The sequence below is a fragment of the Orcinus orca genome, chromosome 10 (genome assembly GCF_937001465.1).
Source record: "Orcinus orca chromosome 10, mOrcOrc1.1, whole genome shotgun sequence".
Classification (NCBI taxonomy): domain Eukaryota; kingdom Metazoa; phylum Chordata; class Mammalia; order Artiodactyla; family Delphinidae; genus Orcinus; species Orcinus orca.
Window position 1 is genome coordinate 36,007,337 of NC_064568.1, and position 26,880 is coordinate 36,034,216.

General features: G+C 38.3%; 1 protein-coding gene across 29 annotated transcripts in view; it reads left to right on the forward strand.

The window, feature by feature from the left end:
- Nucleotides 1-26,880, forward strand: part of PBRM1 (polybromo 1) — a 101,968-nt gene that overhangs the window by 20,180 nt on the left and 54,908 nt on the right. For 15 of the 29 annotated variants that reach the window (XM_033424558.2, XM_049716043.1, XM_033424564.2 and 12 more), the window contains 9 exons: nt 817-885; nt 1,898-1,996; nt 5,780-5,865; nt 9,139-9,234; nt 9,853-9,944; nt 16,437-16,650; nt 19,041-19,182; nt 19,701-19,798; nt 25,617-25,893. In XM_033424558.2, the coding sequence (XP_033280449.1) occupies nt 817-885; nt 1,898-1,996; nt 5,780-5,865; nt 9,139-9,234; nt 9,853-9,944; nt 16,437-16,650; nt 19,041-19,182; nt 19,701-19,798; nt 25,617-25,893 (1,173 nt within the window). Of the gene's footprint in view, nt 1-816; nt 886-1,897; nt 1,997-5,779; nt 5,866-9,138; nt 9,235-9,852; nt 9,945-16,436; nt 16,651-19,040; nt 19,183-19,700; nt 19,799-20,918; nt 21,010-21,899; nt 21,945-25,616; nt 25,894-26,880 lie in introns of those variants that run through there. The other 14 variants (XM_033424561.2, XM_033424554.2, XM_049716045.1 and 11 more) reach the window with 2 other exon arrangements.

Consider the following 26,880-nt stretch of genomic DNA (forward strand, 5'->3'; position numbering starts at 1 on the left):
CCAAGGATTTGAACAGGTAGGAGGAGCCTGGAGAGCACAGTCTGACTTTCCTCGACACTTGTCCCCCACTGAAGAGACCAACTTTTGATTTTTGGTTGACTTCAATTATTTTCTCCAAGGAATAAAACCTGTAGGAAAGACTCAGGGCAGTGAATGAACTCCAGGCTTTGTGAAACCCTTCGAGTATATTCTTCTAACATGTTTAACTCTTTTTCTTTTGTTGAGCTAATATTTGATAAGAAATCAGAAATTGTTTATAATTTTGCTTTGATTCTTTAATGTATTTTCATTGAAAATGTGTTTTATTTTGACTGAGATAAGGAGAAGCATTAAGTTAGACCTGAAGCTAACAAATCTTGCAACCTGACTTCTTGTAGATCCTTAGTATTTTATATGAAATAGGATATAATTGTGCTATTTAGATTGCTAAATTAAAAGAGTTTATAATAAGCCCTTCAAAAACGTTCATTTGCTTCATTTCCTGGCATAGATATCTTGGGATCTTAAATTTAAAATTGTGTGATCTGTGAATTTAGAAAATTTAAAAACATTAAGTTGTGGTGTATTAGTTATATAATGATAATTACCCAATACTACCTGTAAAGTCCTACAACATGCTGTTGGGTATCTCATGAAGCTTGTAAAAATCAAATGCTTTCTGCTTCAAATATAACAAACAATATGCTGTATAACTGTGTCTTTAGCCTTAATCTCACAAAGCTGCTCAATTGATTAACAGATAGTCAGTATACTTCCTTGTTTTCTCATTAGCTGGATACTTTTACTTATTAAGCATGCTTGGGTTTTGTCTTCCAGCAATATCCAGACTATTATGCAATAATTAAGGAGCCTATAGACCTCAAGACCATTGCCCAGAGGATACAGGTATGAAGGTGACCATATGTAAAAATAACATCATTTAGGGCAGATTGGCCTGTGGTCATTTTTTAGGGCCTTTTAGAAAAACAGAGAAGCAGGTATCTCTGTAAGGAGTTACTAGCAATATGATGTAAATAAATTAGAGATGTTACTGAGTATAGCGTTGGAGGAGTAAACACCGCGTCCCTTTTGCATTTTTTTCTGTAGGAAGGAAAGGAAAATTTTCATTGGCATAGTAAATCTTGACCTTAGGACAAAAATTAAAGTGCATTGGTCATCGCCATTTCTGATTGTGAAAGGTACATTGGGAACAAAAGCTTTGTTGTTTATTTTTATTTGCTTTCAAATAGTTTTAGTATATCTCAGAGTAAAAGTTACCTACAACAGACATTAAGAGTGTAAGGTTAGTGAAAATAGAGACTTTGTTCTCTTTGAGTGCCCCCCTCCCTGTGTCTCCAGCAGTAATAGCAGCAAGTAACACTCACCTAGATAGAATTCCTATGTGTTAGCTAATTAATTCTTATAACACCTCTATGAGGTAGATACTGTTATTATTCCCATTTTAAAGATAAGAAAACTGAAGCACAGAGATGGTAAGTCACTTGCCTGAGTCATCAACTAATGAGAAAAGTTAGGATTTGAATCCAGACAGTCTGGCTCCAAAGTCTATACTCTTTAATGAATTAGTATTCATGAAGCATTTAGAACAGTGGTTGGCACAGTAAACACTATATGTTTGCTAAATAAAACAACTTTTACCTTTTTTGATTTCTCAAAAAGTATAAGTTGTTTTTATGAGAATAGTGTAGCTCTGGTTTTGTTACCTATCTCAAAAACTGTTTTGTAAGTGGACCATAGTAATAGTTTATAAAAGAGAAGATGACTTTATATATTGTTCACATGTGTACTTTCCAATGAAGTCTTAGAATATGGTGACAGTTTAAAATTACGTAGAGTTTTTTTTTTTTAAAGTTCATGTTGCTTAAGAGGAACTGCTATATTTTGTTGTTTACTATAGAATGGAAGCTACAAGAGTGTTCATGCAATGGCCAAAGATATAGATCTCCTAGCAAAAAATGCCAAAACTTATAATGAGCCTGGTTCTCAAGTATTCAAGGTCAGTTTTGTTGTTGTTGCTTTCATTGATAAGAGTAGAGACCAATATTTTTGTTTTTGTTTTTTTTTGTGGTACGCGGGCCTCTCACTGTTGTGGCCTCTCCCGTTGCGGAGCACAGGCTCCGGACACACAGGCTCAGTGGCCATGGCTCACGGGCCCAGCCGCTCCGCGGCATGTGGGATCTTCCCGGACTGGGGCACAAACCCGTTTCCCCTGCATTGGCAGGTGGACTCTCAACCACTGTGCCACCAGGGAAGCCTGAGACCAATATTTTTATATAACAACTTTATTGAGACAAAATTCACATACTGTACATTTTACCCAAAGTGTATAATTTAATGGCTTTTAGTATATTCACCAAGTTGTGTAGCCATCACTACAATGAATTAGCAGTCACTCTCCATTTCCTCCCAACCTCCCTAACCTTAGGCAACCACCAGTCTACTTTCTGTCTCTGTGAATTTGCCTATTCTCAACATTTCATATAAATGGAATTATTCAATTTGTGGTCCTTTGTGACTGGTTTCTTTCACTTAGCATCATGTTTTCAAGGTATTCATTTTGTAGCATGTATTTCTTTTTATTCCCAAATAGTATTCAATTAAATGTATATATCATGTTTCATTTACCCGTTCATCAGTTGCTAGGCATTGGGTTGCTTCCACTTTGGGGCTATTATAAATAATGCTGCTATGAGCATTCATGTATAAGTTTGTTTTTTTTTTTAATAAATTTATTTATTTATTTATTTTTGGCTGTGTTGGGTCTTTGTTGCTGCGCATGGGCTTTCTCTAATTGTGGTGAGCAGGGGCTACTCTTCATTGTGGTGCGCGGGCTTCTCATTGTGGTGGCTTCTCTTGTTGCAGAGCACGGGCTCTACGCACGCGGGCTTCAGTAGTTGTGGCTTGCAGGCTCCAGTAGTTGTGGCTCGCGGGCTCTAGAGCACAGGCTCAGTGGTTGTGGCGCATGGGCTTAGTTGCTCCGTGGCATGTGGGATCTTCCTGGACCAGGGCTTGAACCCGTGTCCCCTGCATTAGCAGGTGGATTCTCCACCAGTGTGCCACCAGGGAAGCCCAGTGTATAAGTTTTTATGCAGACATATATTTTTATTTTTCTTGAATACATACCTAGGAATGGAATTGCTGGGCCACATGGTAACTATATTTTTAATTTTTTTGAGGAACCACCAAATTGTTGTGTTTTTGGTTTTTTTGTTTTGTTTTGTTTTGGCTGCATTGGGTCTTCGTTGCTGCACTCAGGCTTTCTCCAGTTGTGGCAAGTGGGGGCTACTCTTCATTGCAGTGTGTGGGCTTCTCTTGTTGTGGAGCATGGGCTCTAGGCACGTGGGCTTCAGTAGTTGAGGCATGCAGGCTCAGTAGTTGCGGCACGTGGGCTCTAGGGTGCGTGGGCTCAGTAGTTGTGGCTCACGGGGTCTAGAGCACAGGCTCAGTAGTTGTGGCGCATGGGCCTAGTTGCTCCGCGGCATGTGGGATCTTCCCAGACCAGGGCTCAAACCCGTGTCCCCTGCATTGGCAGGCGGATCCTTAACCACTGCACCACCAGGGAAGTCGCCACCAAATTGTTTTTCAAGCCATTGCACCAACATTCCCACTAGCAATGTGCAAGTGTAATTTCTCTACATCCTCACCAATGCTTGTTTCTATTTTTGGTTTTATTATAGCCATTCTAGTGGGTATGAAGTACTATCTCATTATGGGTTTTTTTGTTGTTGTTGTTGTTTTGTGGTATGCAGGCCTCTCACTGTTGTGGCCTCTCCCATTGCGGAGCACAGGCTCCGGATGTGCAGGCTCAGCGGCCATGGCTCACGGGCCCAGCCACTCCGCGGCATGTAGGATCCTCCCGGACCGGGGCACGAACCCGTGTCCCCTGCATCAGCAGGCAGACTCTCAACCACTGCGCCACCAGGGAAGCCCCCTCATTATGGTTTTGATTAGCATTTTTTTTTTTTGGCTGTGCCATGCAGCTTGCATGACCTCAGTTCCCCCACCAGGGAATGAACTCAGGCCATGGCAGTAAAAGCCCGGAATCCTAACCACTAGGCCACCAGGGAACTCCCTGATTAGCATTTTCTAATGATTAGTGATGTTGAGTATCTTTTCATGTGCATATTGGCCATTCATATGTCTTCTTTAAAAAAAAAAAGTCTGTTCAGATCTTCAGCCCATTTTTTAATTGGGTTATCTGTCTTTTAATAAAAAGTTGAGTTGTTAGAGTCCTTTGCATAGTCTGGACATTAGACCAGACATATGATTTACAAGTATTTTCTCCCATTCTATGGATTGTCTTTTCATTTTCGCGATAGTATCCTTTGCTGCACAAAAGTTTTTAATTTTGGGAATTCCCTGGCAGTCCAGTGGTTAGGACACTGTGCTTCCACTGCAGGGGGCACGGGTTTCATCCCTGGTCGGGAAACTTAAGATCCCTCATGCTGAGTGGTGCTGCAAAAAAAAAAAAAGTCTTTAATTTTAATAAAGTATTTAATTTTGGTTCAGTCCAGTTTGTCTGTTATTTTCTTAGGTTGCTTGTGCTTTTAGTGTCTTATCTAAGAAACCATTACCTAATCCAAGGCTGCAAAGATTTACACCTACGTTTTCTTCTAAGAATTTTATAGTTTAGCTCTTACATTTAGATCTTTGAGCCATTTTGAATTAATTTTTATATACATGAGGTAGGCGTGAGTTAGGAGTCCACATTCCTTTGCCATGGAGTATTCATTTGTCCCAGCGCCTTATGTTGAAAAGACTATTCTTTGCCCATTGAATTGTCTTGGCAACCCTGTTGAAAATCAGTTGACTCTAGATGTGTGCGTTTATTTCTGGATTCTTGGTTCTAATCCATTCATCTGTATGTCTTTCTCTGTGCCAGACAAGGTTTATTTTTGATCCACTTTGTAGTTAAATATTGATGTAGTCCCTGCATTTAAACCCCACTGATATAAAAATCAATCTATGTAGTATAGTACACAAAGTAAAATGACTATTTCATTGCTTTGCAGTTCTCTCCTGGAAGTTTTGTAGTCCTTCTACATAATGAACTGTAATGACAGTTGCTTGTAGAAATTTCTAGAATTAATAATATATCATTGGGAACTTAGCAAAGGATGGTCAGAAAATCTTTTGGGAGTAAAATCATTTAGATTTACAGAATGCTGATTCAGTTTCTTTTGGTAGTTAATTTTAACTTTTATCTTGTATCTTTTTAAGAAACTTTGAGTGGAAATCAGGAATGAAATCCTCGTATTCTTAATCCTTGATAGGACATTTTAATAGTGTAGTACTAATTGTTTGTTGATGCAGTTAAGAATTTTACTTCTTGGTCTGATTAATTTTCCTAAACTAAATTTTGGAGAGAAGGGAAACTTGGATTTGATATATGCTGTTAATTTAAGCAAGTATATTCATCCTAAATTTACATGCCTAATCTTTAATCTTAGAAGTGGACCTTTGTTTCAGTTTTAAGGTTAGTGTACACAGGTAGAGTTCATTGTATTTTCACCCCTGCTTTTCCCTGTTCAGCATTAGGTCTTTGTCTCTTACCTGAATAATTGTGAAAGAGCTAGGTGGCTTTTCAACTTGTATTTAATTATGGAGATGTTTTGGAGGCTTGTGGAAAGGTTAGAGGATGCAGCTTTCTGGATATTGAATGGAAGTCTACTCCAGATGGAAGGAGTGCCGTAGAAAGTGTCCAGTACATGATTGCGGGCATTTTAAACTGCCCGTTTTCTCTATACTTTTTCTAAGCCAAGTAATTTTATCTTAACAGGATGCAAATTCTATTAAGAAAATATTTTACATGAAAAAGGCAGAAATTGAACATCATGAAATGACTAAGTCAAGCCTTCGGATGAGGTAGGTTAAAAAATTGTCTAAAATCCTTGTACCTTTATTATTTGCCAAATTTTCTCAGTATAGTGGAAAGTAAGATGCATGTTGCATTTCAAGATTACATTTACAGTTGATAATGTGATTCTGAAGAGAGTAGTGTTAACTCTTACCCAGTCCCTTCATTGCAGCTGAAGGGCTTTATTTAAAAAGAAACAATTTTTAAGACTTAACACTGCTATATACTTCTATTGCCTTATACAAATACATATATATTATATATCACATTGTGTGTAATGTATATTAAAGATATAACGTGTACTATATAAATATATGTACAGGCATACCTTGGAGATACTGCAGGTTCATTTCCAGACTACTGCAATTAAAATGAATATCACACTAAAGTGAGTCACACAATTTTTTGGTTTCCCAGTGCATATAAAAGTTATATGCAAAAAAAAAAAGTTATATGCACAGTATACTGTAGTTAAATGTGCAGTAGCATTAGGTCTAAAAAACCAGTGTATATGCCTTAATTTAAAAACACTTTATTGCTTAAAAATGCTAACCATCGTCTGAGCCTTCAGCAAGTTGTAGTCTTTGTGCTGGTGGAGGGTGTTGCCTCTGTTAATGCTGCTGGCTGGTCAGGGTGGTGGTTGCTGAAGGCTGGGGTGGCTGTGGCGGTTTCCTAAAACAAGACAGCAGTGTCGTTTGCCCCATCAGTTCTCTCTTCTTTTCACTAATGATTTCTCTGTAGCATGCGATGCTGTTTGATGGCGTTTTACCCACAGAACTTCTTTCAAAATTGGAGTCAGTCCTCTCAAATCCTGACGCTGCTTTATCAGCTAAGTTTATGTAATATTCTAAATCCTTTGTTGTTGTTTCAACAACCTTCATAGCATCTTCACCAGGAGTAGATTCCGTCTAAAGAAACTACTTTCTCTACTCATCCATATGAAGCAATGTCCTCAACTGTTGAAGTTTTATCATGAGATTGTAGCAGTTCAGTCACATCTTCAGGCTCTATTTCTAATTCTAGTTCTCTTGCGGTTTCCACCCCATCTGTAGTTTAAAGTCTTAAACCCCTCAAAGTCACCCAAGAGGGTTGGAACCCACTTTTTCTAAACTTCTGTTAATGTTCATGTTCTTTCCATGAATCACAGATGTACTTAATGGCATCTGGAATAAATGAATCCTTTCCAGAAAGTTTTCAATTGAATTTGCCCAGATCCATCAGAGGAATCACCGTCTGTGGCAGCTGTAGCCTTACGAAATGTATTTCTTAAATAATAAGACTTGAAAGTTGAAATTACTCCTTGGTCCCCGAGCTACAGAATGGATGTTGTGTCAGCAGACATGAAAACAACACAAATCTCGTGCATCTCCATTAGAGCTCTTGGGTGACCGGGTACATTTTCAGTGAGCAGTACTATTTTCCAGATCTTTCTTTCTGAGCAGTAGGTCTCAACAGCAGGCTTAAAATATTCAGTAAACCATGTTGTAAACAGATGTGCTGTCATCCAGGCTTTGTTGCTCCATTTGTTGAGCACAGGCAGAGTAGATTTAGCATAATTCTTAAGGGCCCTAGGATTTTTCAGAATAGTAAATGAGCACTGGCTTCAGCTTAAAGTCATCAGCTACATTAGCCCTAACAAGAGAGTCAGCCTGTCCTTTGAAACTTTGAAACCAGACATTGACTTCTCCTCTCTAGGTGTGAAAGCCTTGGATGGCATCTTCCATGATAAGTATGTTTCGTCTACACTGAAAATCTGTTGTTTAGTTATAGCTACTTTTATTAATAATCTTAGCTAAATCTTCTGGATAACTTGCTGCAGCTTCTATATCAGTACTTGCTGCTTCACCTTGCACTTTTATAGAGATGACTTCTTTCCTTAAACCTCATGAACCAAACTCTGCTAGCTTCAGACTTTGATTCTGCAGCTTCCTCACCTCTCTGAAGAGAGTTAGGGCCTTGCTCTGGATTAGGCATTGGCTTAAGGGAATGTTGTAGGTGGTTTGACCTTCTATCTAACAGTTTCTTCGTATCAGCAATAAGGCTGTTTTACTGTGTTATCATTCCTGTGTTCACTGGAGTAGCACTTTTAATTTCCTTCAAGAACTTTTCCTTTGCTTTCGTAACTTGGCTAACTGGGGCAAGAGGCCTAGTTTCCAGCCTGTCTCAACTTTCAGCATGCCTTCCTCACTGAGCTTAATCATTTGTAGCTTTTGATTGAAACCGAGAAACATGCAACTCTTCCTTTCCCTTGAATGCTTAGAGGCCAGTGTAGGGTTATTAATTGGCCTAATTTCAGCATTGTTGTGTCCCAGGAAATAGGGAGGCCTGAGGAGAGGGAGAAAGACGAGGGAATAGCTGGTCGGTGGAGCAGTCAGAACACACACAACGTTTATTAAGTTTGCTGTCTCATATGGGTGTGGTTCATGGTACCCCCAAATAATTACAATAATAACAACAGAGATCACTGATCACAGATCACCACAACAAATATAATAATAATGGAAAGGTTTGAGATATTGCAAGAATTACCAAAATGTGACACAGAGATGCGAAGTGAGCAAATGCTGTTGTAAAAATGGTGCCGAAAGACTTGCTTGATTCAGAGTTGCCACAAACCTTTAATTTGTAAAAAATGCAGTATCTGCGAAGTTTAATAAAGCAAAGCGAGATAAAACAATGTATGCCTGTAATATTACATTTGTATATGATGTATAGTAGTATATATTTATATTTGCAGTAAGAATATTTAGCCAGGTATCAGGAGATCTGAAGTCTCACCCTAGCTTACCTTGTGCTAGGACTGTGACTTTGAACAAGTCTTTTACTTCTGGGATTCCATTTCCTCCTACCTGAAATGGAAAGATTGATTGGCTACTTTTGAAGCTTTCTTCTGACCCAGACATTTGCTGTGTTACTAAATCCTATGGTCACTGTGGTGACCATAAGCTGTCTGGGATCAGCCCTGGTTTATGCTTTTCCACAGAGTCCCAGATTTTGGAGCAAAGCCTCCTGCACAGTAGAGACTCAGAAATATTTGTGTTGTTTTGTTTGTTTTTTCTGCCACGCCGTGTGGCATGTGGGATCTTAGTTCCCTGACCAGGGATGGAACCCGGGGTCCCTGCAGTGGAAGCGTGAAGTATTAACCACTGGACCACCAGGGAAGTCCCTGAGTGTTTCTTTTTAAGAAAAGAAAAAGAAAATGGTTGTTTCCTTTTTGTTATTCAGCATTCTGATTTCAGCTGTCAGTTTTCTGAGTTTTTTTTAACCTTGTCTCTGGATAGGACTCCATCAAATTTGGCTGCAGCCAGGCTGACAGGTCCTTCGCACAGTAAAGGCAGCCTTGGTGAAGAGAGAAATCCCACTAACAAGTACTACCGGTGAGAGAGAGTGTGTTTAGTCTGAGAGCTGACCCATGTTTATGAGGATAAGCATGCTAGCATTTTCTTGATGACTATCTTGAAGTAATATTTTTGGGTGTAGTTGGGTTATTATGAGAATTTGTTGTCAGATATCTTACTTAAAAGGTATAGTAGGCCTGACCTCACCTCTGAGAAAACACTTAAGCAGAAGTTGTTTGTCAGGTAGAGTTTAATATTACCAGTAAATCGTGAGGTAAAATGCTGAAAGATTTTGTGTTCATAATAGAATTTGTTTTCATTGTAAAATCTGAGCATATTTAGAATTAACCAGCAATTATGAATGAATCTTTATTTTTCATTAAAAAAGGAGTAGTGCTGCATTTAAGTAAAAAACAAATTGCAAGTAGCCTGCTTTAGGCTTTCTACCACCACTCCCTCTTTTCTAAGAGAAAAAAATTAGTCATCTTGGTTAAGATTGATTGTGGGGAATATAAAAAGTACAAAGTAAATTGAGGCAGTTGAATAGAAACTCTTTCTTTGATGTGAATGCCTTGTTAACAGTCCCTACTTCCTATAAAGTAGCCAAATTATTATAACATCTTTCCCTGCCTTCTAATTGCTTGTTTTTCTTTGTAGTAATAAACGAGCAGTCCAAGGGGGTCGTTTATCAGCAATTACCATGGCACTTCAGTATGGCTCAGAAAGTGAAGAGGATGCTGCTTTAGCTGGTAGGCATTAAGTTGTGACTAGTTAAGTGGCGTCTCAGTGGATCCTTCTGGTTAAGGAAAATTATAGTTATTTTGGTCTGGCCGGGAGTTTGTCTGTTTTTGGAGTACATACCTGTTTTGTTACATTTTAATTGAACTCTTGGTTGGCAAACGTATCGAGAGCTTATTACTACTTTATTTCGTGTTAAAGCATGTATCAAAGTAAATAAATATTTGTGCAAAATCAATTAGTTTGATAGCCTTAGCAGATTCTGGTTTCAAACCTATGATGATAGTGAGTGCTAGTGACACCATCAGGAAATCCCAGGGAGACATTCACATCATCTTAGATTTCCAGGCTTATATTTTCAGTAGACTATAATTTTTTCTCACCTAGAGCTTATGATTTAAAGATAGCTGTAAATTATGATCAGAGCAGAATTCTCATTTAAACAAGTGAAACAAAGGGCATTGGGCACTAGGAATCCGTGTAGAAGTACACAGTTTGTAAAAAATAACAGCTGTAGAGGTATATTTGATTTCATTGTCTTTCTCCTAAGCGTGATATAATATTTTTTTATTTTACTGTAAATATTTTTTATATGTAGATATACAATTCATTTTATGAAATTACTCTTTTGATTTTATAATCAGGTGTGACACGAGAGATTTTTCTAGCTATGTCTTATTTTCTACTAAGTCTATGGAATTTCCTTTTTTAAAAATAATTTATTTATTTATTTATTTTTGGCTGCGTTGGGTCTTTGTTGCTGCGTGTGGGCTTTCTCTAGTTGTGGCGAGTGGGGGCTACTCTTCATTGCGGTGCTCGGACTTCTCATTGCGGTGGCTTCTCTTGTGGAGCACGGGCTCTAGGCGTGTGGGGGCTCAGTAGTTGTGGCTCGTAGGCTGTAGAGTGTAGCCTCAGTAGTTGTGGCGCACAGGCTTAGTTGCTCCACGGCATGTGAGATCTTCCTGGACCAGGGCTCGAACTTGTGTCCCCTGCATTGGCAGGCGGATTCTTAACCACTGTGCCACCAGGGAAGTCCCCAGTCTATAGAATTTCATAATTACTCTAGACTGCTGGAGTACGAATTTAATTTTTTGACACTCATCTACAGAATTAAATTTTTTTTAACTTAAATTGGACCTTATCAAAAATTGAAAGAAAATTTATCTCTTCATTATCTTTGTTTTGTGCTAACTGTAAAAGTGACACATATGTTATGTTTAGGTTTCCTTCTAACATTTGGTTACTTCATTAACCTTATAGTAGTATAACAAATAGAAGGAAGACTATACCACTTACAAAATTCTTAAAAAGCATTTATTGTTCTTTTTTTCCTAATAAGTAGTACCTTTGTCACAAGAGGATTCTTAATTTAGTAACCTCAGGTATTAAGAAAACAAAGTAGATGCCAACCAACTTTGTATGTAGTAGATTCTTCAGGCTGTTATTCAGAACCTGTTTATCCTTAATTTAGTTGAGGTTTTAATATATTTGGTTTTCTACTTCCTGCTCCTGGAAACAACTTAGGGGGAGGTACAGTGAAAATAGCAAAGAAAGGATAACTCATGATCTTGGAGCAACAAGAAAGAGCTGATGGAAAGAAGGCAAAAGAATTCAAAGTGTGGCCTGGCTTCTTGAGGTGATTTGTTTTAGAGGCAAACCACACTGCATGTCCCTAAGCGGGTGGAGAAGGAGGTGGAGAAGAGCACCCATCCACAGTCACTATAAGAAGAGGAACGAAGTGAGCAATAGAAAAAGAAAAAACAGATAAAGCTTGCAGTCTTCTCCCACCAACACAAAATAAGGCAAGAAGGCAAAAGGAAACATAGAAAAAGTGGGATAAATAGAAACAACTCCAAAAATTATATCAGAAATCAGTGTTAGTGGCCTAAATTTTCCAATTAAGACAGTTCCAGATTGTATATTTAAAAAATCAGATTATATGCTAGTTACAAGAGATACATCTTCAATATAAAACTGTGTACTGGAAAGTTGAATGTCAAAGGATGGAAAAAGATATACCTGGCAAATAATAACCAAAGGGTAGTTATGTTGATTTCTCTTAAAATGGACTTTCAAACAATGCATTTCCAAAGATAAAATGGATTCACCTCATAATGATAAAAGGTTTATTGTATGAGGAAGATAAATCATAAAAGGGCTCAAAATACATGAAACAAACAGATGGAACTTCTTGGAGAAAGTGAAAACATTGCCCTTAGAGTGGGAGCCTGCTTCTCTCAATTGCTAGATAAACAGCCAAAACAGTGAAGACAGAAGACATGAATACACTTCCTCACAAGTGTATTTGTTCCCTATTGCTGCTAAAACAAAACAAATTACCACAAACTTAACTGGCTTAAGACCACACAAATTTATTCTCTTCAGTTCTGGATGTCAGAAGTCTAAAATCAGGTTGTTGGCAGGCTAGTGTTCCTTCTGGAGGCTTTAGGGGATAATACACTTCCTTGCCTTTTCCAGTTTCTAGAGCTACCTGTATTCCACGGCCCTTTCCTCTCCATTCAGGACGCAGCACTCCAGTCTGCATCTGTCACCCCGTCTCCTTCCTCCTTTGGCCTTCTTGCCTGCCTTTCGTAAAGACCCTTGTGATTATGTTTAGTGCCCAGAGATTAATCCAGGATAATCTCCCACACTCAAAATTCCTCTCAATCATATCTGCAAAGTTTCTTTTGCCATATAAGGTAATATTCACAGGTTCTGTGGATTAGGACATGGTTGTATGTGGGGACCTATCGTTCAGCCTACCACAACAAGATGGTTATAACAGACAAGTATTCTACAATTAGAGAATACATGTTCTTCCCTGGTTCACATGGAATATTACAAAAATTGACCATGTACTTAGCCATGAAACAAATTTCAACAAATTTGAAAGATCGGGTATTATAGAGACCATGTTTCTGAGTACAATGCAGCTATGATAGCAACTAATAATGAAAAGATATTAATTTTTTTTAATAGGTATTTATTTATTTTGGCTGCTCTGGGTCTTAGTTGCAGCACACGGATTTTCACTACAGCATGCAGGCTCTTAATTGTGGGATGCAGGCTCTTAGTTGTGGCCTGCATGCATGCTAGTTCCCTGACCAGGGGTCGAACCCGGGCCCCTGCATTGGAAGCACAGAGTCTTACCGACTGGACCACCAGGGAAGTCCCAAAGATACAATTTTTAAAAGGAGTAATTATAATAGAAGTTTAATTACTTGAAACTGAACAATAACAATGAAAATAATGCGTATCAAAACAGTGGAGGTGCAGTTACAGTGATACTTCAGAAGGAAATTTACAGGTCTGACTGCTTCTGTTTAGAAAGAAAAGCAGCTGAAAGTCAGTGAACTAATAAGTATCCAACATAAGTAAATAATAAGAAGAGCAGAGATGTTAGAAAAAAGAAGATAAAGAGCAGAAGTTAATTCATTAGAAAGGAAATCTATAATGGAAAAGATCAATAAAGTCCAAGTTTTTCTGTTACAGCAGTTAATAAAATAGGTAAATCTGTAGTGAGATTATCAAGAAACAGAAGGCACAAACAAAAAATATTAGGGGAAAGGGGGAGCATACAGAGAATAAAAAAAGAATGTAAGAACAGCATAATGCAAACAAATTTGAAAATTTAGATGAATGGATAAATTCCTAGAAAATGATAAATGCCTAAAAACTGATTCAAGAATAAAAAGGCTGATTAGTTATATCACCATTAAAGAAATTAAATTACTACTTACAAATATTCCTGCATAGAAAACACCAGGCCAGACATTCAAGGAACAGAATTATACATAAACCCCAGCAGTGAATAAAAAAGAGCTCCCCAATTCATTCTTTTTTTTTTTTTTTTTTTTGCGGTACGCAGGCCTCTCACTGTTGTGGCCTCTCCCGTTGCAGAGCACAGGCTCTGGACGCGCAGGCTCAGCGGCCATGGCTCACAGGCCCAGCCACTCCACGGCATGTGGGATCTTCCCAGACCGGGGCACGAACCCGTGTCCCCTGCATCGGCAGGCGGACTCTCAACCACTGCGCCACCAGGGAAGCCCCTCCCAATTCATTCTTTGAATCTGATATAAAACCAAAACTAAACAAAATATAAACACACTGTATCTAGCAGCATATATGAAAGATAATACATGATAACACAATTGGGTTTATTCCAGGAATAAATGTAATGTAATGTAATGTAATGTGAATGTAATGTTAGTTCAACATTAGAAAAAAGTATTATTCACTACATTGGTAGATTAAAGGAGCAAAACCGTACTATTGGCTTAGCAAATGCATTTGATTAATGCTTCAGTTCCCATTCATGATAAAAGCTTAGCAAACTAAGAATAGAAGGGGATCTTTCCTAACTTGATACAGGGCACCTCCATTTTCATTGGAGAAGTATTTGTAGCATTCCCCCTACCATAAGAAACAAAGTTAAGAATGTTGTTACCTCTTGGTCAAAGTACTAGCCAGCATACACTGATAACAGTGAAGTTATAAGGATCAGAAAAGAAGGATTTATAAGGATTGCAGTTGATAGGTTATTTTTTGAGTTTTCTAGTTAAAAAACTACAGACGGGGCTTCCCTGGTGACGCAATGGTTGAGAATCTGCCTGCCAGTGCAGGGGACACGGGTTCGAGCCCTGGTCTGGGAAGATCCCACATGCCACAGAGCAACTAGACCCGTGAGCCACAACTACTGAGCCTGCGCGTCTGGAGCCTATGCTCCACAACAAGAGAGGCCGCAACAGTGAGAGGCCCGCGCACCGCGATGAAGAGTGGCCCCTGCTCGCCGCAACTAGAGAAAGCCCTCGCACAGAAACGAAGACCCAACACAGCCAAAAATAATAAGTAAAAATTTAAAAAAATACTACAGATAAATTATTAGAATTAATAAGAATAATAAAATGCTAATGTAAGATTATTATACAGAAATCTACTTCGGACTTCCCTGGTGGTCCAGAGGTTAAGAATCCGTCTCCCAATGTAGGAGACACAGGTTCAATCCCTGGTCCAGGAAGATCCCACATGCTGCAGGGCAACCAAGCCTGTGCGCCACAACTACTGAGCCCGTGCGCCACAACTACCTAGCCCGCGTGCTCTAGAGCCCACACGACACAACTACTAAGCCTGCACGCCACAGCTACTGAAGCCCACGTGCTCTGGGGCCCGCGTGCCGCAGCTACTGAACCCGCGTGCTGCAACTGAAGCTCGCGCGCCTAGAGCCCTGCTCCACAAGAGAAGCCACCGCAATGAGAAGCCCGTGCATCGTGATGAAGAGTAGCTCCAGCTCACCGTTACTAGAGAAAAGCCCGCGTGCAGCAACGAAGACCCAGCACAGCCACAAAAAAAAGGAGAGAAAAGAAAAAAAAAATCTTCATTTCCGGAATCAGCCATAAAAAGAAAATGTAATTTTTTAAGAAGATACAGTTTATAGTAGCAATAAAACATATACCTAGGTTTAAATTCAATAAAAGATGTGCAAGAGCTTTATGAAAAGATTCTAGGTAATGGAGTCAGAAAAGACTACATAGTTTCAAATTCTGTCTTCTAGCTCCATGACTTAAATCCAAATCCCTTCTCAACTGCTCTACAGGCTAGCTGACTTTGGCCAGTCATCAGCTCCTCATACCCAGTTTTCTCATTTGGAAAAGAAATGACAATACCTGTTCTGTGTGGTGATGTTAGGATTTCCTGAGGGTGGTGCTTATCAAGCTCTTAATAAATAACTAAGTACTTAATAAGTGATTATCATACTTAACATGGGAACACATAGTGATTTTGGTTATCCTGATCCCTTAAGAAAACATTTTAATCAGGTCGTTATATACTGTTTAAGAGTTCAGAGAAATAAGCAATATATTTTGTATTTCTGTAGAAGTGATTACATGTTTTGTTTTGGTGTTCTTATGATTAGCTTCTACCTGAAAATTTTCTCAATAAAGGAAAACATCATTCCTAAGGGATGCTATAGATCAGTGGGGCAAAGTCAAAGAGACTTAAAGCTAAATCACATCTGTCAGTATCAGCCCCGTCTATATTTATACTATCCTAAGCTACATGCTGTCACTTTAGTTCTGAGATCTGAGAATGGCTACTTGCTCCTTTTCTTGTCCAAGCACACATAAGCAAGGAGTCTCAGAAGATGGCAGAGAAACTATTTTGTAATCTTTTAAAGATGGTATAACTTTTACCATGTAACATTCTATTCTATTTCTGTGTAACATTTCTCTGAGTAAACATAACAATTTTACTAAGCATTACTAACAGCATCTTTATGAAGCCTAGAGACTATTCTTTTAAAACAAGTATTCTCAAACATACAAAACAGTATTCTCAAACATACATATAGCATAATCTGGAAGGTTGTTAAACGAGCTTAAAAAAATGTTTGTTTCTTCCCCTTATAAATATCTTTTTTTTAACATCTTTATTGGGGTATAATTGCTTTACAGTGTTGTGTTAGTTTCTGCTGTCCCTTATAAATATCTTTTATGTCTTTGTAGCTGCACGTTATGAAGAAGGAGAGTCGGAAGCAGAGAGCATTACTTCATTTATGGATGTTTCAAATCCTTTTTATCAGCTTTACGACACAGTTAGGAGCTGTCGGAATAACCAAGGGCAGCTAATAGCTGAACCTTTTTTCCATTTGCCTTCAAAGAAAAAATACCCTGATTATTATCAGCAAATTAAAATGCCCATATCACTACAACAGATCAGGTAAGATATCTTCTACATTACTCAGTATAAATCTATTTTCTTGTGATTAAGCCTGCACATGTATCTTCCTTTCTAAAATGGATAAAGATAATAAAGGTAAAAATGTTTTTCACATGTCTAAAGTGTGCTTAACTATCACTTTTATGTAAAAATGAGAAATAAATTTGATTAACTACAAATGATGTTCTTTGTACTGCAGTAGAGTCAAGAGGCAAATAAAAGATATCCCAGCTAGGCATTTTTGTGTCAGATTATGAATTATAAAAAGTCATGCAGGGCTTCCCTGGTGGCGCAGTGGTTGAGAGTCTGCCTGCCGATGCAGGGGACACGGGTTCGTGCCCCAGTCCAGGAAGATCCCACATGCCACGGAGCGGCTAGGCCCGCGAGCCATGGCCGCTGAGCCTGCGCGTCCGGAGCCTGTGCTCCACAACGGGAGAGGCCACAACAGTGAGAGGCCCGCGTACCACAAAAAAAAAAAAGTCATGCAGCTCAGAATTTAACTGTTCGTTTTCTTATAACTGTGCAAGAATTTCTCTTCTTACACCTTTTATTAATATTTTAATTACAACAGTTTATCTGCATTTAAATTTTGTATCTGTAGTTAAATCTCCAGAATAAGCATTGTCAGCTCTTAGAGAACTCATTAGCTGAAACAATACCTGAGAGATGGTTCATCATGGTTTCCCTTTTCTGTTTAGAAAATGTTAAAATGATCATTGGGAATTCAGCCAGACAAAATACTTGAACCACCACAATACCATTAACAATAGTAGGAAATAAATTAGTGTTATAAAATATTTTGTTTTGTGACTCTTACAATGTGGGTTAGGTTTTGTAGTATACCCAGATAGAGGCAAGACGCAAGTAAAATTACCTTAGATGGGCAAGGTCAGAGTAAGCTGGTGTTTAAATAATGTTTTCATGGCAGATAACTAGCTTTCCACACAGTAGGAATTAAAATCCTTGTACTTGCTGGATTCTAGGAATAAGGTTGCCTAACGTATGTTTTGTGGTTTTGCATTTGTAACGTCTGTTTTCCTTATTTGATCAGTAAAGTTTATGGTGTTTTTAATTTAATCCAAACTTCAGAGGTTTTGGACACGAGTAGGTTATAGAAAATTAGTTTATTTGGCCTTCTTAAAAATAACATGGAGGGACTTCCCTGGCGGTCCAGTGATTAAGAGTTGGCACTTCCATTGCAGGGGCACGGGTTCGAACCCTGGTTGGGGAACTAAAGATCCCACATGCCATGTGGCATGGCCAAAAAATAAAATACAAATGAACAATAACATGGAAATTAAGGCTGCCTTTCATTAAGAAAATGGACTAGAAATTTGTTTTTTGTACTCTTTGCCTTGGAAAGGATGGTGACAGTCTTGTAGATGTTAAGAGGTTCCTTTTTAATTGATTTTTGTCCTTAGTTTCTTTTCTCCCTCAGTCTTTTAAAATTCAGTCTAATTAAGTAGATTAGTTCAAAAGAAGGCAAATCCTCAGCCAGCCCAGTCACCTGCCTGCAGCCGTCTTCCAAGTTAGACTTTTCTAACATAAGCCTTACTTTGTATAGCGACTTTATGAGAGTTGGTGTTAGTAATAGCCTTAGTGTCTGAGACAGCTATTGGAATTCTTAAGACTTAGGGTAAGTAAAAACCTCAATATTAAGCTATCGTAATTAATTACAGATGTTTGTATTGGAGGAGGAGGAGTGAAGGGACTCTGACATATCTGCCTCTCATTTATCATCTTAAGACTGCTCTTCAGGGAATTCCTCGGCGGTCCAGTGGTTAGGACTCAGCGCTTTCACTGCCGGGACCGGGTTCAATCCCTGGTTGGGGAACTAAGATCCCACAAGCTGCACAGCGCAGCCAAAAAACAAAAAGGACCGCTCTTCATTGCCCATATGCAGCTCGCCTGGAGGTTAAATGTGTATTATTCTAAACGCTCCTTCATGGAGTTGCCAGTACTTTCTCTTTTCTTTAACCCTCATCAAGTGGAATGGCCTCTTATTTTCTAAAATGTGTAGATCACCATGATTTTTCATTAAGGTAGCTTAAAACCTCCCTGATTTTTATCTCTTCCTAGGGTTTGCATGTTAGCCACTAACAGGATTTTTGCTAATATGTTTGCTTTGTAATTGACCACCTTACTAGGTTCTCTTATTACTTCTTGTAATGTTTTATTCTTTTGGATTTTCAGTTAAATTGTCATATTGTCTAAACGGTGCTTTTGCCTCTTCACTCTGTATTTTGAAATTGTCACTTCTAGGCCTCTAATCAGTATCACTGGTAAAGATACCTTGTAGTGCTTGTCAGGATTTTTGCACTGGACTTGCAGGAAGTGTGTTTCATAATTTTCATAATGGAAGATTCTAGCCATGTGTTTGTCTTTCACAGAACAAAGCTAAAGAATCAAGAATATGAAACTTTAGATCATTTGGAGTGTGATCTGAATTTAATGTTTGAAAATGCCAAACGCTATAATGTTCCCAACTCAGCCATCTACAAGCGAGTTCTAAAACTGCAACAAGTCATGCAGGTATGATTTCTTGGTTTTGCTAAGTTGTTGTATGTATAATTGAAATAATCCTACACATTTTGAGTGTGTTTTTTTAAGATACGTGATTTCCCTCCAGCAATATCACATCATTCATTTCAGCCACAAGTACTGCTGAATATGTTTTTAAGAGTTTTCAGGACCATGTAGAGTAGAAATAATAGTTTAGACTGGTTTAGCTTTGTGAGTGGAAGAAGCAGGGATTTGTCCCTGGGGAGTAATTTTAGGGATGTCAGGAAGTTTCCCTCTAATCACAGATGATATTCTGTCATTTAGGTTTTATTTCTTTTGTTCTAGACTGTTTCTGTTATGGTAGGGTTGGTCCTAGGAGAAGGGACATCTTAAGGCTAATTAATCATTATACAGTGTCCATGAGTTTATTGAATCCTTTCGGAGAGCACACCTTGGAGTGCATCTGAGGCCATGGGTCTTTTAATATTTATATATTCTAGAAGTGTTCGGCAGAGTGAGCTTGACTCCCAGGGTCTGCTCTGTTTTAGGCAAAGAAGAAGGAGCTTGCCAGGAGAGATGACATTGAGGATGGAGACAGCATGATTTCTTCAGCAACCTCTGATACTGGTAGTGCCAAAAGAAAAAGGTAGATACTCTTCTTATAGCTGGAGACATCTTCTCAGTTTCTTTTTATTTTGTTTTAGATTTAAGTGCAGAAAAATGTTTCTTTAAGCTGTCAAGTATGAATTATCTTATAAGCTTTAACTATTTTATAACATTTAAAAATTCATTTGTAAATTGTATGATTAGTGCTTTTTTTTGTACTATATTGGCTTTAGATAACATAAGATAAAAATAACTACTTATGTAGCTTGGCAAAACATGTTATTCTTTTTGCTGTCCAGGTTATTTTGTTTTAACGTGGCATTTAAGAATGCCCCTTAAATCTAATTTAGGTAACTTCTACATGGTGAATTACAAAAAAAAAAAAAATCAGTACTACCACTGTAGTGAAGTAAGTCATTATTCTTACCCATTTCTTTTTCCTTGTTAATCTGATCTTTATTTGCCATTTTAAGAATGTCAGATTGTAAAATACCAAGTCATAACTTCTTGTAGTTCATAAAAGGTTAAGCTAGATATTTGGTTTTCTTTTCTTTCTAACCTTTCTGTCAACTTCCCTAACCCTTCCTTTTTCTCATGGGTTTTATGGAGCGGGGCCTTACTGTGAGATTCTGAAGCTGGACTCCTGTAAAGAATCATGCAAGACCATCTCTTGTCTGTGCCTCCCACATGGAGTTTCTCTGGCCTGATCTTTGTGGAACACCATATTCTTCTTCAGCCTTAACTGTCTCACCATCTTTGTAACAGCAGGGAGGATACCTTAAACAAGGAATAAGGTCCATCACTAATAGCAGGGCTTGACAGGTTCAAAATTGAGTGAAGAAATCATTAGTAACTATTAATACAGTTCTGTTCATGTATTAGTAGATCCACTGAGACCTGAGGATTTTAAAAGGTGGTTTAGAAAAGACAAGCTGTCTTGTCTTTCCCTATAAATAGCATTTGGGAAATTTTTTCTAGCTTTGAAAATAACTTTGCTGTGCTATACCAAGGTAACTAAATTGATTGGTGTGCCCTGAGATGTGAGTCTCCTCCATTACTGGCCTATGAATTTCATCCTTCCAAGTTCTTAATTCCTTGTTATACCAGGGACAACGGAGGAAAAATGTGAAACCAGATCAGAGGCATCAAATCAAGAACATCTTTGAGTGTAATTATATAACTACTACAGCATCACCTGTGTTTTCCAGATCAGTCACCAATCAAAGATAAAAACTTCTCAGGCAAAAGAAGGTAATGGAGGCAAAAGTGATGGTACAGTTAGTGCCAACACTGAATGAAGAGAGAGATCTTAAACTAGTTGAGTGTTAAGAAAACAGTTCCAAGGACGCATTAGCCCAGGCCAGAGCCTTAAAAAAATATCTGTGGCTTGTACTTTGTGGGACAACCCAAATAGATTAAATGAAAGTTATTATTCTAAAACCTCCCATAAAAAGAAAAGCATTATGTTCTTGAAATAATAAAATCCTACTTTAGACCAAAAGTCTTTTTGTGCACAGGTTTCTTAGGAAGTGTTTTGTTTAATGAAGTGAAAAATACAAGTAAGAGAAGAACAAATATAAATCATAGCTAAAGCAATAAAATAACATATCTGGGCTTGAAATACAGGCATGAGCACACATTAAGAGGTTGACAGAAGCAAGTCCTATACTTTGGACTGTGACAAAGGAAATAACATAACCAGCCTTTTAGAAGGTAGTTATGTTAAAAGGTTTTGGTAATAAGAAACAGACCTCCAGAATTCAGGCAAACATGACAGCCTAGTAGGTTAAGTTAAGCTTATCCAGAGAAGTCAGGGCCAAGTTTTCAAGTACCACTTGACTTGACTCCTAAGTATTGTGTATGATTCTGTCTTTGCCTTATTTTTTTCATATCAAAGATTGTGAGAAAAATTACTGCGGGTATGTTCTCTTCATTCTGGGAATGTATTCTTCTCCCCAAACCCTCTACCCAAAAATCCACCTGCTATCTTCCATGTTGAAATGTTCCAAGTATTCTTAAAACCTTTTATCCTTTGGATTGAATAATCCTCTTTTTTCTCAACCATATTTGGTTTGTACATGACCTCCAATGTTGCTTGTTTTGTTTCTCTTCACATGTAATGTTTGTTTCTGCTTTCCCAGGAACACTCTTGACAGTGAGATGTTGGGTCTCAGGAGGCTATCCAGGTGTGCAGTCCTTTTTTATGCATAAACATATTTTTTAAAGTGTAACTTTTATGGCGTGGTCAGTACTGATTAGGTGAAAAGTGCAGCCTTAAGCATGTGAATAATGGTTTTTATTTGGATGCCAGTTTATTTTATGAGTAAAGAAAGCAGTACAGTTTAGAAGTGTAGTTAGTAAAATGAGAATTAGTCTAGGTATATTCAGGAGCTGTAATTTGTTGCCAGCTTTGCCAGGGGCAGTAAGCCCCCACAGCAGTCATTGTGGCTGTGCTTCTGCAGCAGAGGTGGAGAGGCTGAGAATATGGTAGCATTGCCAGTGTCCAGGGGCTGGTGGGTGCTGATTGTCTTTTACAGATTGGGGGATGGTGGAGGGATTATAATCAGTGTTGACAATCCAAGTGATGTCAGTCTATGTTGGCACCATTGCGTTGGGTTACTGCTTCTTGAGCATAAATACATTCTTCAGTCTCTGATCTTGTCCATGTTTTATTTCTTTAAAAGCATCCATTCTTTTGCATGTTACTTATGATTTTTAAAAACAGCCCATAAGTTGCCATGTTATGGTCCTAGTAATCATTGTGTGGTGCTTTTATTTTCACCTTTGCCATCTGGCATTCATGGAGTGTCAGTTGTTTGCAGAACACCAGACTCTGCTCACAGGTCATAAAGGAGAACGTTTAGTCATCACCTCTACCTTCCAGGAATTTATTGGCCAGGAAAAGAGGCAGGCTAAAAACAAATGAACTTATGTGTGATCTCTGTAGTAAAATAATTGTTTAAGGTACACAGTTGTATAATTGTATGGAAGTGTTGTGTGATTGCCCAAATAGCTTTAGGAAATGTGATTTCCCTATCATGCTTTTTCTTAAAAGTTAGATGTTTTAAAGTTATCTTTATGTTGCTACCATATGCAGTCCACTCTACAAAATTACTGTATTATTATCTTCTTCCTAATATTTTCCTTAAGAAAAGTTTTCTTAGATAGTAAATTTAAGGAAAAGACAATGGATTGTATTTCTTTTATATCATTCATAGTATATGGCACTGGTTCTGGGTAGTAGTAGAAGAAATAGAAATGTGGGGCATGGTGGAGTAGTGTTACAACCCCGAGCACTAGAGCCTTAACTGCCCAAGTTCAAATCCCAGTTGTTCTTATCAGCTGTGTTCTGAGCCTCATCTCAATTTCCTCATCTGAAAAAGGAGTTGATGACATTACCTGCATAGGATTGCTGTGAAGACCTGATTGCTTAGTATGTTTAAAGCCCATGGAACTGGGCCTGGATGCAGTGAATACTCACTAAATGTACTCACTCTGATTATTTTCTGCCAGTATTTCCTGCTGGCATCAAGACATGGTAGATTTCATTTTGTTTTTAGTCAGATGTTACTAGTCTGGGAAACTCCTTAAAAAGGTGAGTAAATAAGTCCTTGAAGACTTGAAGATGAAATATAGAAAGCCTTGTAAAAGAAAGAACCTTTGGGTTTACTTAGCTTCACAGCAGGCACCACTGAAGGTCTAGGGCCAGGGAGTTAAATTAAATGCTGGGAGACTTTGAAGCCTATGAGCAGGGTTGACTTTGATTAGAGAGGCCCTTGGTAAGAGCTAAGTTTTTATCATCCACTTGCATGATAAAAGCAGTCTGGTGATTATCAGCTGATTCAAGTCTCAGTTCTGATTAGTCACTTTATGGCCTTAGGTATTCACCTGAGTCTCTAAGCCTCTGTTTTTATATCTGCAAAGTTGGGATAATAATTGTACCTGGTTCTCAGAGTTTGAAGTTTAAATGATAGTGCTTAGCACAGTCCCTGGCATGTGGTAGAAGTGTTAGCTGTAACTATAAATAGGAATCTTGTGTGTATATCCAAATACAAATACATAATAAATAATAGCTTCATAGGAAGAATAATGATAAGGACATTTGAGAAAGTGGTCAGCCACAAACTATGAAGGTTAGGACTAACACCATGGCATGAAAAATTAAAAGGAAAGATTAGATCTAGAAGCGCTATGGAGGTCCTCTAGGACTTAGTGATAAACTAAGAGAAGCAAAAAGTGACATTGATTTCAGTGTTTTAGGCTGGGTTTAAGGGTCAGGTGGTGGTCCTGGAAAATCAGGGATTCAGAGCGAAGCCCCTACTAGCTCATAATCTTCATGCAAATTAAAAAAAGCACCCATTTCTCTTGACTTTCATTTATTGGAAAATTGCTGTAATATACTGATTTTGTTAGCACAGAACCAATTATGGCCCATCTCCTGTAAACTTCTAAAACTGTATATTTATTATGTGTCTGTGACCTGAATTGACATCCCCTTAAGTGTGGCACCCTTAAGTGCATAATGACAAACAACCTTGGTTTTGAACCCCCTTAAGATGTATTTTATCGAAGTATCTTCACAGGTGCTGATTAAAAAAGAATGAGTATGCCAGTTACAAGGTCTGGGATTTAATTTTATGCACCTTTCCCAAAATAGGGAAGAGTGAACAAACTTTATAGTTACTAGTCTGAGGGAGGAAGAGAGGATGAATAGAGGGGTTTAAAGAAGAATCTAAAAATCAAAGTGACATTGAAAACAGTAACCAGAAAGTATCACATAGGGAAATATGGTAGCTGTCTTTCAAAGTTACTTTCAAAAGTGTGGATATAATAAGGTTCAACATCATATTGGAAAAGGATAAAGTAAATATACCAGCCACCCAAGCTAATACAGTTATAAAAGAATATGAAGTTTAGCTCTGAGTTTTTTCTGGCAGTCAGATTAAAAGTAATGGGCCTGTGCGTCTTGGTCTCAAAGGCAATATAAGGATCTGGAAAAATGTAAACAAAATAACAAAACTGGATTAGTTCAGAGAAGATTGTTTGACCCTAATGACAAAAGTTTTGCTTGCCTTTGAGGATGGAAACCAGTTACATATCACTCTCTTGAAGTGAATGATACAAATGGAGAAAGGATACTATAAGTGTTACAAGTCCTAAAGCAGTAAATTTCAGTTATTAGACCAGTTACCAAATTCTGTGATATCAAATTCAGGTTCTGAAATTTTTCTTAATAGGCTTCTTGAAGGCTAAAGTCATCTGTGTTCTAATCTCTGCTCAGATGTGGAGCTCTGTAATGTTGGAGCTTTGTCCTGCATTCCCCTTTTATTATTTACTTGCTAAAGTCCTGGACTGAGAGAGTTCTTCCTCTCACATCATCCCCTCAGGATATGCAGGTGTTCAGGAGTGGTTGTCATAGGAGATGGGACACTTCTCTTTGTGTGTGTTTGTTTGTTTGTTTAAGGGAGAACTGTTAGTAGGGAATCAGCAGTTTTATTCTACTTCTGCTCTGTTCTTAAAAAATATATTTCAGTTGATAACAGAATTTCATTTTCTTTGACATTAGACAAGATCTTTTTTCAAGCATTGCATTTCATAAATATTCGAAACACGTTTGCCTGGTGTTCTTGGGGGGTGCTCCTGCCAGAGTCAGTATGTTTTAACTATTTTGAAAATTTTCCTAATATTTGCTTATAGCTTCCAGCATGTTTACTGTGTTTGTGCCATACATAATCAATACATTATAATCATGAAGCACCTGCCCACAAGATTAATTTGTTTTATTTCGTGTTCATCCTTGTATCAAGAAAACTGAACCTGTTCTCATTTTCCCCCTTTTCTCCCTTCCCCCTCAACAGTAAAAAGAACATTCGAAAGCAGCGAATGAAAATCTTGTTCAATGTTGTTCTTGAAGCTCGTGAGCCAGGTTCAGGCAGAAGACTTTGTGATCTATTTATGGTTAAACCATCCAAAAAGGACTATCCTGATTATTATAAAATCATCTTGGAGCCAATGGACTTGAAAATAATTGAACATAACATCCGCAATGACAAATATGCAGGGGAAGAGGGAATGATAGAAGACATGAAGCTGATGTTCCGGAATGCCAGGCACTACAACGAGGAGGGCTCCCAGGTGAGGATGTGTGGGAATCCTGGAGTAGGTACATTTTCTTTTGATCTTGAGAGACCAGGTCTAGAGGCCTAACTTAGGTTGCCCTTCTCAGTGACTAGCTTAATATTTTGTCTTTTCTTAATTATTTAAAATGGGAGGCAGGACACTGTAAAGGTTAAAAGTTTATACCCTGTACAGTTGTCCCTCAGTATCAGGGGTGGGGAGTTGGTTCCGGGACCCCTGCGGATACCAAAATCCACAGATGCTCAAGTCTCTTATATAAAATGGCATAGTACAGTCAACCCTGCGAATCCCATGGATTCCATATCCATGGATCCAGAGCGTCAAGTGTAATCTGACATTTGAATTTGAATCCTGCTCTGCCAATCCCTGTGTAAGTAACTTATCTTTTCTGAGCCTCATCTGTAAAGTGGAGATAATAGCAGTACTTGCATCAGGGTTATTATAGGATTTAAATGAGATAATATTTACAGAGCATGTAGCACAGTGCCTGGTATTCAAACACTCAAATGAAAGCCAAGGACAATAAAATCTTTCATCATAATTTTATTATTACTATCCGCAGTAGCCATACTTCTCTAAGGATAGTCCAGAAAATTGTATAATTATATAAATATCAGGGTATTCCCAGTAATGCACCTTTGAATAATTGAGTTTGTTATGAAGCATCTTGATTTTCAGTTCTTTGTCAGTAAAGCTAAGATACATTCTTCCTTTCATATTTTTTTCTATTTCATGTCCTTTACTTAATTTTTTTTTTTTTTTGCGGTACGCGGGCCTCTCATTGTTGTGGCCTCTCCCGCTGCGGAGCACAGGCTCCGGACACGCAGGCTCAGCGGCCGTGACTCACGGGCCCAGCCGCTCCGCGGCATGTGGGATCTTCCCGGACCGGGGCACGAACCCGTGTCCCCTGCATCGGCAGGCGGACTCTCAACCACTGCGCCACCAGGGAAGCCCTACTTAATTTTTTAAATTGAGGTATAAGTG